The sequence below is a fragment of the Hemitrygon akajei genome, chromosome 7 (assembly GCF_048418815.1).
Source record: "Hemitrygon akajei chromosome 7, sHemAka1.3, whole genome shotgun sequence".
Classification (NCBI taxonomy): Eukaryota; Metazoa; Chordata; class Chondrichthyes; order Myliobatiformes; family Dasyatidae; genus Hemitrygon; species Hemitrygon akajei.
In genome coordinates, this window is record NC_133130.1 from 97740709 (window position 1) to 97756153 (window position 15445).

General features: G+C 37.5%; 1 protein-coding gene across 8 annotated transcripts in view; it reads left to right on the forward strand.

Annotated features, from left to right (window-relative positions):
* The window catches only part of map4k3a (mitogen-activated protein kinase kinase kinase kinase 3a), a 275670-nt gene that overhangs the window by 50415 nt on the left and 209810 nt on the right, over positions 1–15445 (forward strand). For all 8 annotated transcript variants that reach the window (XM_073051531.1, XM_073051530.1, XM_073051535.1 and 5 more), the window contains exon 2: positions 8538–8595. In XM_073051531.1, coding sequence (XP_072907632.1) covers positions 8538–8595 — 58 coding nt within the window. The remainder of the gene's footprint in view (positions 1–8537; positions 8596–15445) is intronic.

Below are 15445 nucleotides of genomic sequence, written 5' to 3' on the forward strand. Positions count from 1 at the left end.
AACCATTTCATATTAGTTGAGATTTGAAAATTGAGTTTTCTTTAACCTTCTCTTCATCTGGAATTGTTTGTGTTGAGTAGGGATGCTGTCTTCCTGATATAGAAGGAAGCCATTCTGTCCTTTGAGTCACATATTTATTCATCCTGTTACTCTACTTGTTGTCCTGTAACCTTTTTTTTTCATGTCCACTCAGGAGTACACCACTGATTCTTATGTCACTCAAGGTGACAATGAACCTAACGCAGTGGTGTGTTGGGAAGGAAAATCATGCTTCTGTATTTGGCCTCGATAGTTTTCCAATGTTTATGAATGTTCTGACCTTGGGTTTGATTATATCCAGCAATTAATGATGTAACTCATTTGTGTTGTTTGGGGACATGTCTGAGATGGAGTATGAGATATCCTGGTATCTAATCATGATAAAGTTAAAGGAGAAGCGAAGTGGAGAAAGAATGCAGAAAACTTTGTTTCCTATGATATTGCAACTGTTACTTTTAATTTCTTACATCTGTTTACTCTTTGTTAAGTAATCTATCTTAATAATTGATTTCCTTTTTGTTCTTTTGATAAGGTACCCCATGCAAGGCTTATTGAGAAAGTGAGGAGGCATGGGATCCAAGGGGACATTGCTTTGTGGATCCAGAACTGGCTTGCCCACAGAAGGCAAAGAGTGGTTGTAGACGGGTCATATTCTACATGGAGGTCGGTCACCAGTGGAGTGCCTCAGAGATCTGTTCTGGGATCCTTACTCTTCATGATTTTTATAAATGACCTAAATGAGGAAGTGGAGGGATGGGTTAGTAAGTTTGCTGATGACACAAATGTTGGAGGTGTTGTGGATAGTGTGGAGGGCTGTCAGAGGTTTCAGCGGGACATTGATAGGATGCAAATTGGGCTGAGAAGTGGCAGATGGAGTTCAACCCAGATAAATGAGAAGTGGTTCATTTTGGTAGGTCAAATATGATGGCAGAATATAGTATTAATGGTAAGACTCTTTGCAGTGTGGAGGATCAGAGGGATCTCGGGGTCCGAGACCATAGGGCGCTCAAAGCAGCTGCGCAGGTTGACTCTGTGGTTAAGAAGGCATATGGTGTATTGGCCTTCATCAGTTGTAATGTTGCAGCTATATAGGACCCTGGTCAGACGCCACTTGGAGTACTGTGCTCAGTTCTGGTCGCCTCACTACAGGAAGGATGTGGAAACTATAGAAAGGGTGCAGAGGAGATTTACAAGGATGTTGCATGGATTGGGGAGCATGCCTTATGAGAACAGGTTGAGTGAACGCGGCCTTTTCTCCTTGGAGCGATGGAGGATGAGAAGTGACCTGATAGAGGTGTACAAGATAATGAGAGGCATTGATTGTGTGGATAGTCAGAGGCTTTTTCCCAGGGCTGAAATGGTTGCCACAAGAGGACACAGGTTTAAGGTGCTGGGGAGTAGGTACAGAGGAGATGTCAGGGGTGAGTTTTTTTACGCAGAGTGGTGAGTGCATGGAATGGGCTGTTGGAAACGGTGGTGGAGGTGGATACGATAGGGTCTTTTAAGAGACTTTTAGATAGGTACATGGAGCTTAGTAAAATAGAGGGCTGTAGGTAACCGTAGTAATTTCTAAGGTAGGGACATGTTTGGCACAACTATGTGGGCCGAATGGTCTGTATTGTGCTGTAGGTTTTCTATGTTTCTTCTCCACTCTCTCCCACTAAACCAGGAAAAATTGCTGACTGAGATGAATTCATTATTATAAACAGAATTTTGATCCAGGCTTAAATCATTATTTGCTGGTTAATTATCCAGAATATATTTTTAATTACACTTAGAGTGTGAAAGAAATGTTTATTGCCTGTCTGCAAAACATTTGATATTTGGGTCCAACTTTATTGATAGCAAGCTTGTTTATGAATATGAATGTAGGAGAATGAAGCAGTTTGGAACAGAGCTATCATCGCCTTGTTCTCTAGCAAAGTTACACTAAGATGTTAGATCTTCAATAAGTTTTGTTGTTTTTATTTGAATGCAGTTTGATTATTTTTAGTTTTTCAGTTAGTTGAGATATCATTACTTATGAAATCAGTTTGTGATCAGTTAATATCATTCCACTCTTTATTAAGTTTAATATAGTTGATACCATGTTCAAAGCACAGGGCACTTTAAATTGATTTTTTTGAGGCAGTATTTACTTAATTTGAAGAAATGCTTACTGCAGAATGCTTTTGATTTTTTTGTATTTAGTTACTTTTTTCTGATTCCTCCTCTTTGCTTAAATAACAATTATTGTTCACCTTTTGTACATGTGGCTGTCATATTGTGAAGTATAATTTTATAGAGATATAGCTTCTTGACACTTTACAAAAATATCATGTTCCTGGAATATGTTTTGTAAGAGAAAATGCGTAAAATGAGAAGGCATTCTCATTTGTTTCAGTGTAAAAACGCAATTGCATTTCCACTGTTAAAGAGTTTTCACTTGGGTCCCCCTGATGCTTCAGAGTGCATCAATAAAAGTATCTGAAATAGAACATTATTAACAATTAGGACTTTTACAATTGGCTCAGCCAGTTATACCTTGGAGAATTCAAGAGCTCTGCATTAAGGGCCATTTTGTTGATGTTAATTAAGTCTACAGAGTCTAGTGGAGTTTGATATTTTCTAGTTTCATGCAAGATTGCCCTTGAAAATTTGACTGTTGGTTCAAATGGAGATTATTTTGTTCTAGTGGGTGATGCAGATCCAACTGCAGCATCTTAACCTTCTAACCAAATGCTTAAAATAACCAGTTCTCTGTGTTGGATAAGTTTTTCAAAGTTCAATGTTTGCTATTTATGTCTGTCAACAAATTGTCTTTGCCTCTAGCAAATTCATTTCATTTTGATCAAACCTCATTGCTTTGGGGTGCCATTTTAAAAAAAAAAGTGCTTTGATTTGGTATCAATTGCAATTTGGTATAATTTGGTTGCTCAGCATTGGGGATCAATATTTCTTTACAACAGGGATTCCCAATCTTTTTATGCCGTGGGCCCTTACCATTAACTGAGGTGTTGGTGGGCCCCAGCTTGGGAACCCCTACTTTACAGCAGCATTTAAGTAAACTTGTGTAAACAGGTGACATTCCAGATCATTCTTGCTAATTAGATCCACTAAACATGCTTAGGAATCTGTATTTATTTTGCAGACTTGTTTTTATTTTTAAAAATATTATGTTATTTAAGTAGTATAAAAACAAAATACTGCAGATACTAAAAATCTGGAATAAGAGCAAAGAATGTTCACTAGTTCTGATATCTTTCTGCTTTTGTTTCTCTCCTCCCTACTAACCCTCTATCTTAAATTATGCTCAGATTCAAAGAAAATCGCAGGGATAAGCCCTCCAGCCCATAATATTCTTGTACCTGATGTCCTGTTGAGGGGTCTTGGTCCAAAATGTCATTTGTTTATTCCTTTCTTTAGATGCTGCCTGACCAGCTGAGTTCCTCCAGCATTTTGTGTGCACTTCTCTGTATTTGCAGTATCTGCAGAATTTTTTGTTTATTCTTTTGCCGATGCAGTTTGCCTTGCTGCGTTTTTCCCAACTTGTGTTACTTAGCTACTTAATTGTGTGTGCGTGTGTGAGCGCGTGCGCAACCTGTAAACCAGTGTGATTGCTGTGCATGTCATTTTTAATCTTTTGGATAAGGCACAAGTTCATTGTAAATGATATTCACTGAGTAGAGGTTACTTATAAAACTGCACAATACCTACTGTGGAATATGTAGAGATTCTGTTTTGAATGAAACATGCACTTATCTGATTATGGAAACTGCTTTTTAGTTGAGGAGCAGACTGATGTTCAAACTGAAACAGTGTATCTATTAATTTTTAAGTAACTCCTGTTATTTAAGTGATTAATTGGTACTTTAGTTTTTGTTCTACCATATATTCGGTAGAAAATATGTCTTTGCTGTAGTAGAAATTGGTAATTTAATTCTTATGTCAATTTTTGTCCAAAAAAACTAAAGATGGTTGAAGACAGGGATACTGGGCCTTGTACTTGGGAATGAGCCTGGCCAAGTAAATTTTCAGTGGGGGAACATTTTGGGAACAGTTCTAATTTTGTTTTTATTTTTGTATCTGCACAATTTATCATCTTTTGCATATGTTGTTGTTTGGCAGCTTTTGTAGCTTTCCATTGAGTTCCTTTGTATTTGCTGTGAACATGCAAGAAAATGAATCTCACATGTGACGTATGTTTCTTGATAATACATTTACTTTGCACTTTCAAATCAATCTAGTCAACATTATATCTGCATATTATGGCAGGGATGAAATAACTTGTGTAACAAAGAATGCAAATTAATTATTGAGAACTACAAATGTTGAAAAATTAAAATAAAAACAGTGCTGGATATACTTAATTGGCCAGGCAGCATTCTGTGAGGAGAAAAAAACAAGAGTCAATGTTTTGGGTCACTGACCCTTGACCACAACTCACTGGGTTTGTCAGATCAGAGTTTTTCTTTCCAGAATGCTGCTTGACCTGCTGAGTATTTTCAGCAATTTCTGGTTTAATGTAAGTGAGTTATTCCAGCAAGATTGGCTATTTATAAATCATCCTTGTTGACAATGTACTGTAGAACTAACAGCACAGAAATTGGCTTTGTAGGCCAGCTGATCTTTGATTTATGCTCCAGATAGTCCTCCAGCTAGGGTATGGTTTTCTCTGATACTAGCCTCAATGTCCATGTAGTTTTGCATTGAAAATTGTAAGCAATCAAGTGAAACAAAATTTCTAAATTTATCAAGTACAGGTAATTAACTTAGAAATCAAATTACAGGCAGTGTGGATTGTACCAGTTAATTGGAATGAGAAATCCACGCTTCAGTCTTTGGACTTTGAGTAGTTTTGCTGCAATGAAAATTGCTCTGCAGTTAAGTTAGTAAGGGTGCTTTTATAGTTATTTTTAGTCACTTTGTGTTCCTTTGCTCAGAATTTATCTTGGTTATAAATCCTTATTCGCAATGTGCTAAAGCTATCAACAAAAAGATGAATTACAATAGCTAGTGTGTCATTTTCTGTTTAATTAAAGTTGTAGATTCTAGTGGCGCTTGACATTTAGGATTTCCTGCCTGGGCAATAATGTACATGCAGAGTACTCCTGAAAATTTGGCTTTGTTAGTATTAAATCGAGACTGTCTGGTTCCTGGGTGGTACAGATGTAACTTTAGCATTGTAACCTACAATCCAAAATCTGGTGCTTCCCCTTTCCTCCTCCTCCTATCCCCTTTTCCCAAACATGGCTTCCTTCTCCCTGCTCTTTCCACTCAGTCCACAGAAGAGACCCATATAACAATCAGGCTTATCACTCACATATGTCACAAAATTTGTTTTTTGTGGCAGCAGTACAGTGCAAAACATAACACTACAGTACTGTGTAGCAGTCTTGGGCACCGTAGCTGTATGTATGTGCCTAAAGACTTTTGCACAGTCCTGTATATGAGGCTACCCCTCCATCTCCCAAGTTCCTGCAGTACAATTAATCTCAGAGCATTGGAAATGGTAGGATGAGCTAGAAAGTCATATTTTTTTTGAAAATGAAGGAATCTTTATTAGGAGTTAAAGAGAACAAAAGCAGGTGTGCTAAACCGTAATGCTTACATGATTCCTGTTGAAACCATTTATGTTAAGTTTTAGTAAAGGCATCATGTTTGAAAGTGATGTTTTTTAAAAAGAGTTTTTGAAGGAATTTTATTTTTAATAGTGGAGTGGCTGGGGCTGTCCTCTTAAGGTAAAGAAGGTTAAGAGATTTGATTTGAATTATTCAAAATCGTGCAAGTTTCTGTTTATTCCAATAAAACCTTCTGTCATTCACAGTAGGAAGACAAATCAAGGTAGGTTCAGTATTAACTTTCATAAAGGAAATGGATAAATAGGAAGGGAAGGCGTGTATGGTTATTGGCAAAGAAGCAGGGAGTGTAAAGTCACTTTTTATTGTCATTTTGACCATAACTGCTGGTACAGTACACAGTAAAACTGAGACATCATTTTTCAGAACCATGGTGCTACATGAACAATACAAAAACTACACTGAACTATGTAAGCCAACACAAAAACTACACTAGACTACAGACCTACCCAGGACTGCATAAAGTATGCAGAACAATGCAGGCATTACAGTAAATAATAAACAGGACAATAGGCACAGCAGAGGGCAGTAGGTTGGTAATCCAATGGCTTGGGGGAAAATCTGTTACATAAATAAACAGCTGAATGGTGGCATCCGGGATTCCGTCTGTTTCTGTCCTCCCGCCGAGTATTTTGTTGCCACAGACGTAGTCCAATTAATGTCCATTGGAGAGCAGAATGGGCGGGAGAGCCGGCCGGCTAGGGCTTGCTTTTTTCTTTTTTTTAAGGTCCTACCAGGAAAGCTGTTCTTATTTAAATAAAAGCACAAACACTGTATTTTGCCTCAGAGTTCAAGGGGAAACAACTGGCTATATACGGTAACTGTTGGGGAGGAAGAGCAGCAGCAGCAGTGTCTGGAGTATGTGTGCATAGTTAAATAAGAAAATCCAGAATTCTCTGCCATTTCATGCTTTTCCATGGGGTCATTGCAGTTTTCTCTAGAATCAGTTGAAGAGATTGGCGTACATACAATCTAGTCTTAATGTATTTTTAAAATTAAACTTTGAGCTTCAATTGAGTTTTAAAACTTGTAATTGGTCATAATAATACTTCTGACCCTAAGATAACTAATTTTGCATATGGCAGTGTTATCTCAGATAGGCATTTTAATTTTTTTAAATGTCAAAAATTTAAAAGTATTGGCACATAGCCTTCAAACACAAGGAAATCTGCTGATGCTGGAAATTCAAACAACACACACAAAATGCTGGTGGAACACAGCAGGCCAGGCAGCATCGTCCTGATGAAGGGTCTCGGCCCGAAACATCGACAATGTATCCTTGTAGATGCTGCCTGGCTTGCTGTGTTCCACCAGCATTCTGTGTGTGTTGTTGGCACATAACCTTGTATGATTCAGGCTGTGCATACTGTCTTAAAATGCTATTACAAAGCTGTTTCTATCCCCGTGTGACAATTCTTCACTTTGATGGGCTTCGATGTTGACAATAACATCACAATGACTGTATGGCACAGAACTCTGACACCTGATGCCTGACTGCAGCTGTGCTTGGGAGATGAAATCTTTGCCTTTGGCCTTTCTGCACAACTTCAGTCAGCATCAAGTGCTGCTGACTGTAAAGAAGTCCGTACCATTGTTTTTTAAAGATAATATCAGTATAACTAGGCATTAAAATATTATGTATTAATAATGCTGTTAAAATAGTCATAAAAGATGAGCTGCTCTAACTGCCAATTTAAATGTTGTATCACTAAAACTTAATAATAACAACAGCTTATTAATAGAGTGCCTTTCATACAAATGATGTAGTTCAAAGTGCCTTGCAATGGGGGTAAAATCCGAACATGAAAAGACTTGATGAAGATTGAATTAGAATGATTGTGAGCATAGTTTTGTTTACTTTGATTTATAGCTACCGTTGTAAATGAATACATTTTGTTAGTTTAATTTCAGCTTTCCTTTATAAAATTGATAAATGTATGAATTAGATTGGATTCGCATTATTGGGCTTCAGTGGATAAGCTCATTTATGGAGTTATTGCACTCAAAATCATTTATCGATCTCTATTTGGCAGTAAGTTGTCCTTTCAGCAAAATGGTTACTACAGTCAGAGTGTTTAAAGATCTGAGATTTGTTCTCGTGGGAGGGTAAGTGCATACTTGAAATAAGAGACGTTGTACCCTGGAGCTTAAGACTTGTAGATACAAGTGTTCATTATGTTCAACAAAAACAACTGTAAAATTAAAATGGATTGGGATGGTCTGTCCCTCTTTGTGAGAAGTACTGACCTTTATAAAGATGAGGCAGTTGGGAATTCCCTTGTCAGCATATCTAATGTTAGTTTGCTTGTATATACATTGGAGTTGATGTGTGGTTTGCTAACTCAAATGGAGGAATGTACTTGTAACCTTTGCTCTTATTATAATTGTCCAACATGGGTATTGTATTAAATAGATATTAGGTTTGCTCATTTCTTTTGGTTTGTTGAATATAGTAAGGAGACTGATTCCCTGCTGTGCTTTTTGCTACTAATTGTTTGACATATTTTGGCTTGAAGAATGATTAAGGATATAGGATCAAATTTATTTGCAATATTTAAATGTACTAGGAATTTGATGTGTTGTATTGGCAGGGCTTACACCAAAAACAACATTCAACAATAATACAGAATAAAGTATTACATAAAAATAAAGTTAGAAGTACAGATAATAGAATAAGATGTGCATAAACACGAACGTGTATTTACAATGTTACCAGTGTTAAAAACTGTTTAAAGTGTTTACAGTGATGGGAGTAATAGATGGAGGGGGGGTGGCATCCCAATTGCAGAAATTCCAATGATGTATTATAATTGTAATTTAAAGATTTATTTGGATTGTTAATAAGAATATTGAAAACTTGTTTCTTGTATTCTGTTTTAGGCTCGGAATGTCAATACTGGAGAGTTAGCAGCTATAAAAGTTATTAAGCTGGAGCCTGGTAAGTAATTTACGCTGGAAGTAATAAACTGCACTTTGTAAGTTGGTTCTCACAAGACACCAGATAGAATTCTATTGGCTGTAAATACTGCTCAGCATTCAGCCTTCAGTAAACCTTTTCCTTGAGTAAGTTTTCGATAATGTATAATTTACCAGCCCTGTTAGGGAAAACTTATTTTGGGTATATATTCCTTCTCATTTATTTCTCCATCCTTTCAGTGATGCAGTAGTGCAAATGCTTTCATTAATGGTTGCATTTAGTTTGATGTATAAATAACACTGATGTTTTAATCCAGATATCAGTAGTCAAGGACCGGAATTTAGTTATTTAAGGATACGTGTGATGATCAAATCCTCTGTTAAAATTGTGGTTTCAAATGCTTCCTGGATCAAAAAAAATCCAGCTGTTACACCAGTCAACATGGTACTGAAGATTAAAATGCCTGCTATTGTAGAGAAATTAAACCTTGACAATGGTTTCCCGAATGTTTGGCAGAAGGAATGACTTAAATAGGCAGATGGCTTTTTTCTTATTCTAGTGGAAAAATGTTTTCCCCTTCTCCTGTTAAGTTCCAACATCTATTTACATGAAGTAATAGAAAAATAAGCAATCAGCAAGGACCCGTAAGATCTGGATAAAGAAATATGACAACATGATAGAGGGACACATCAAAAGTTTAAAAAGATCCAATGACAGGTGAAATACACCCAGTAGCCTAATAAAGTAGCCATTGAATGTATGTTTGTGATTTTCTACTGTTGTAGCCCATCCACTTCAAAGTTCCACTTGTTTTCCATTCAGAAATACTCTTGCACACCACTGTTGTAACAGCATACTTATTTGAGTTACTGTTGACTTCCTGTCAGCTTGAGCCAGTCTGACTGTTCTCCTCTCACCTCTCTCATTAACAAGGCATTTTCACCCATAAAACTGCCACTTAGTTCATGTTTTTTGGGTTTTTTTTGCACCATTCTCTAAACCCTATAAGATGTACATGAAAATCCCAGGAGATCTGCAGTTTCTGTCTGGCACCAACAAACATTCCATGGTCAAAGTCACTTGGATCACATTTCTTCCCCATTCTGAACAACAACTGAACTTCATGATCATGTCTGTGTACTTTTGTGCATTGAGTTGCTGATTAGATATTTGTATTATTGAGCAGGTGTACACTGGTGGACTTAATAAAATGGCCACTGAATGTTCAGCGAGGACCAGTAAGATCTGGATTAAAAAAAAACAGTATGATAGAGAGAGATATTGAAAGTTAAAAGCTAAAAAATTCAAATAAGCGGGGAAAATAGAATAATTTCTGCAGGAGACCATTTGCCCCATCAAGTTCATGTCAGGTCCTTGTGGAGCAATCCAGAAAGTTCTGTTTTGTGACAGCATGCTAATTATTTTCTCCTGTGCTTATCTCAATGATTTTTGAAAGCCCTGGCCATTTTAGACCATAAGACTATTAGATATAGGGGCAGAATTAGGCCATTTGGCCAGTTGAGTCCGTGCTGCCATTTCATCATGGCTGAACCAATTTCCCTCTCAGCCCCAATCTCCTGCCTTCTCCTGTATCCCTTGATGCCCTGACTGATCAATATCCATCAACCACTGCCTTAAATATACATTAAGACTTGGCCCCCACAGCTGCCTGTGGCAAAGAATTCCATAGATTCACCACTCTCTGGCTAAAGAAATTCTTCCTCATCTCTGTTCTAAAAGAACGCTACTCTATTCCAAGGCTGTGTTCTCTAGTCTTAGACTCTCTCAGCATAGGAAACATCCTCTCCATATCCACTCTATCATGGCCTTTCACCATTCGGTAGATTTCAATGAGGAAACCCCTCATTCTTCAGAATGCCAGTGGATACAGGCCCAGAGCCATCCAACACTCTTCATATGACAAGCTATTCAATCCTGGAATCATTTTTATGAACCTCTTTTGAACCCCCTCCAGTGTCAGCGCATCCTTTCTTCAATCAGAGACCCAAAACTGCTGTCAATACTCCAAGGGAGGCCTCACCAGTGCTTTATAAAGTCTCAACAGTATATCCTTGCTTTTATATTCTAGTCCTCTTGAAATGAATGCTAACATTGCATTTGCCTTCCTCATCAGCTTTCCCTATACATCTGCAATGAGTTCCAAGTTGTAAACATTGTCTGCTTGAAGAAGTGATTTCTTACTTTCCCATTATCGCTTTCCCTGCTTAAAACAAAGTTCTCTGTGTACAGATCCAAAACAATGTTTTCTGCCTTCAAGACCCTTTTTAACAGTGACAGATCCCCATGGCTGCTTTTCAAAGTTTAAATGATATAATTACCAGTAATTGCACAAGCATGTACATATTTTAATATGTAAACAATTATTTGGCTCTAGGCTTCCAGTGCCTGTGGTGCAATCCACAAGTAAGTCGTTGTAACCTAAACTTCTAGAGTTGTGATTATTAAAGGATGTACATTGTCATGATGAAGAGGTTGTGTTTCTACTAGTTAACTAAAATGGAATGCATGGGTGCAGAAGATCAGTGGTTTTTAACCTTGCTGATGCATCTCCGTGTTGAAATTACAAGATTCTGCTTGTGCTCATTAAGCAAGAATTGCATTCATTTCTTGAGTCACAATCCATTTTCAGCCATGTTACTTAAAAACAAAATATACCAGAGTAATTGTATTTTGGGGAAAAGAGAGGCTTTTCCACATCCTGACTAGAAAATTGTGAAAGATTTTGTTTGTGATTTTGGAGGTGGCTTTTAATGAAAATAGAAAGTGTAATGTTTGGAAGTGCAATTCTAAAATCCAGATGTGTGTTTAAACCTCTTCTCAGCAGCTGTGCAATGTAAATTCAAAAAATTTAATGACCGGGGGGGACGTCAGGTGATGACGTAGGATCGAGACATGGAAATCCAGCTCTCCCGTAAAAAACCAGTAAAATAAGGTTTAAGTGAAGAAAAGTTAGTAAATACTTGTTAAAAATTACTTAGGATTGTCTTAAGATGTGTCTCCTAAACAGAAGCAGAAGAAAGCTACTACTTTGAAGACAACACAAGTTGGAAAAGAATCAAGGCCAGCAGCCATGAAAGAGCCTCGGGCTCAAGTGCATTTTACCTCCGGCGATACAGAACAGGAAACTGCGGCAACATTAACCGTTTCCAAAAAAAAAGAGCAACAGGAATTGCGCATGCGTGAAGGAAGGGCCATGCGCAAACACGAGCAACCCAAACTACAAATCCCAGCTATGATCGGAACTGAAAGTGAAAGTGAATCAGATTCTCTGGATAAATCGGACGAAGAGACAAACAAAGAAGAGCAACAGGAAGAGGTTGGAGCTGATATTGGAGACATAAAAAAATCTTTGGTGCAAATAATGCATGAATTAAAAGCATTAAAAGTAATAAAAAAGATATTAAAAATATGAAGATTATGTTTGATAAAATGGTGAAAAGACAGGACAAAATGGACAAGAAAATTAAAAACTTGGAAGAAATAACAGGAGACACCATTGATAGAGTGAATAAAATGGAAGATAATATTTCTGCCTGGACATCAGAAAGAAAACAGTTGTTGGAAAAAGTGGATGTACTTGAAAATTTTAACAGACGAAATAATATTAAGATTGTTGGACTTAAAGAAGGTATAGAGGGAGAGGATCCAATAAATTTTTTTCAAAAATGGATTCTGGAAATTTTGGAAATGGAAGAAGGAACCCAGTTAATTGAAATTGAAAGGGCTCACAGAGCCTTAAGATCAAGACCTCAAGTTGATCAAAACCCACGATCAATCTTGATAAAATGCTTAAGATATCAAGATAAAGAAAAGATCCTGAAGGCGGCTGCCCAACGTGCCAGAAAGAGAAACGGGCCATTGATGATAGAAGGGAAAACAGTTCTTTTCTATCCTGATATAAGTTATGACCTTTTGAAGAGAAAGAAGGAATTTAACCCAGCGAAAAAAGTTTTATGGGAAAAGGGTTATAAATTTATATTGCGCCACCTGGCAACCCTGATAATTTTTTTGGATGACGGAAAAAGAAGATCTTTTACTGATTATCGGGATGCGGAAGAATTTGCACAAGAACTCCCAAATATTCACTAACCACAGCCAAAGATTTAAAAGTGAAATGGATTAAAGATGAAGACAGGGACAGTGAATGGAATTGATGGATGTTTAAGGACAGAAGAATATTTAAATATATTCTTAATTATATGATACAGGAGGAGAAAGGTAAAAATTTGAGAAATATTAATCGAGAGTAGTGATATTTTTTCTTCTCTTATATATACTTTTTTATGTTACGGGGGAGCTGGGGGAACTTTGGATCGATTGCTACGGGACTCACGTGTGTAATCATGGCGATTGCCATGACCCGCACAACGGAGGGGGTAATTTTGTGTTTTTTCTTTATTCACAACATTAGTAGGGGGGTATTTTGTTTTCTTTTTTCTTTATAATCTATTTTTCTTTAATCTTTCTTTCTTTGCCTGGACGATCGGGGGGGGGGGGGGGGGAGAGACACATAGCAACACTGAGAATTTTTAAAAGATTCCCCAAGGTACTACGAAAGTTGAAAAGTTAGGTATTACTATAGACTGGAGTAACCCTGTTAAAAATAATGTCTAATTTACTGAATTTTTAAAGTTTTAATGTTAATGGGCTTAATGGACCGGTGAAAAGAAAAAGAATTTTAACATACATTAAGAAAATGAAAATAGATATAGCTTTTAGCTGCATTCTATTTGAAAAAATTACTTATAATTTAAGAGATAAGTACGAAATATTTCTGAAAATTTGGCGCCCTTATTTACAAAAGATAGGATTAAATATATAGGTACTCCGAAGATAAAATTATTGGTTATTTGGGGAAAGAAAGAAATATATATACTAAAGCTATTATGAACTCCATGGAGCATGTGGGGATCTTCCAATATTCGGGCATTCTTTCTTTCTTTCTTTTTTTTTCTCTTTCTACAGGGATATGTTAGGGGGAGGGGGGAAGGATTGATAATTTTTTTCCTTCTGTAACCATTTGAAAATTCAATAAAAAAAATTTAATGGCTTGGGGAGGATACTAAGTTTACTTGTCTTCAATTTAGGTGTTTTTTTTTGTCAAATTCTCTTCCTTTGTAGCATATTGTCATTGTGTGCTTAATTATGCACTGTATTAATGTTCCTCATTGGGATTTGGGGTTTTTAATTTGTAAAATGTATAGAAAAACTAATAAAAAATATTTTAAAAAAATAAATAAATAAAATTAATGACCGTAATTTTAATTCTAGGCTCTCTAATTGTGCCCTCTAAAGTAATTGATCTTTGTAAAAGCCTGTCATCTAACTTACGGATGTCCTTCAAGGGTGGAAGTTTGTGGTGTAGCCCACCCATATGGAGGAGCGCTGATTCCTCAACAGATGGGAAAGGCCTGTGTTAATCTGATGCCAGTACATTTCGTGGACTCAGTGTGGCTCCAGACTTGTGTGTTTAACTGCTCTGTGTGCTGATGTAGCAATCGAATGAGGAGAATGTTGGATGAGCCCAAGCTCTGAATTTGGACCCACTTTTAGCCCAGGTCCTTCTCTTGAACTTCCTGACACTCTTTCGCACTAAATAATGCATGTGTATAAAATTAAAACTTCAGTGAACCTGCAGAATTGAGTCCAAGCACATTTTTTTAATACCAGACTTAAGATCCAACCCAGTCCAATGTGATGCAAGCTTGACAAATTGCACTTTATTTGAACCCCAAAACTGATATGTTAGTTGGATACTATCAGTTTCAAGTTAGTGTAGCTAAGTTTTTACATTGTCTTAAAGGAGCCTGCCCACACTGAAATGTGATACCTTTCATTTTCCCAGATGAATGTAGCTCCATCAAAAGTGGAAAAAGCTCAACACCATCTAGAACAGAATGACTGCCTTGACTGGCTCCTCCTCCTCCACCTCAAACATTATTCCACCCACACTTCCACACAGTGATTGTGACTTGTACTATCTAGAAATGGATTCCAGTTACTTGCCAAGGATAGTCCAAGTGAGCTTCCTAGACTTCCATCCTCTACCAGTAAGAAGGCCCAAGGCAGCAGGTGTCCATTTCCTTGCTGTTTGTACATTGTTCGTGGTTGGAAAGAATTGTAATGTTAGGATGACCCCCTGAAATCCCCTTGCCATCTGCTGCTGCTGCTTAACAATGTGGCTTTCTTTTAGCCTTTCACTGGCAGTGAAGGGTGGTCAGTAAATGGAATTAGTGGTAAGCAAGGCAAATGCAATGTTAGCATTCATTTTGAGAGGACTAGAGTATAAAAGCAAGCATGCAGTGCTGAGGCTTCATTGGTCAGACTGCACTTGGAATATGGTGGCAGTTTGAGCTCCTTATCTAAAAAAGGATGTGCTGGCATTGGAAAGGGTCTAGAGGAGGTTCTTGAGAATGAATCCAGGAATGAAAGGGTTAATGTGCGAGGAGTGTTTGATGGCTCTAGCCTATACTTGCTGGAATTTAGAAGAATTGGAGGGAGGTATCTAATTTAAATCTATTGAATATTTAAAGGTTTAGATAGAGTGACTGTAGAGAGGATGTTTAAGTGGGGCAATCCCCTCTCATCTTTTCCTTTCTCCACACCTGCCCATCACCTTCCTCTGGTGCCCTTCCTCTTTCCCTTCTTTCATGGTTTGCTCTCCTCTCCTATCAAATTCTTTCTTCAGCTCTTTACCTCTTCCACCTATCACCTCCCAGCTTCTCAGTTCGCCCCCCCCCGGCTTTGCCATCTGCCTACCTTCCCCTCACCTGGTCTCACTTATCACTTCCTAGCTTGCACTCCTTCCTCTCCCCCCTACATTTTCATTCTGGTTTCTGCCCGCTTCCTC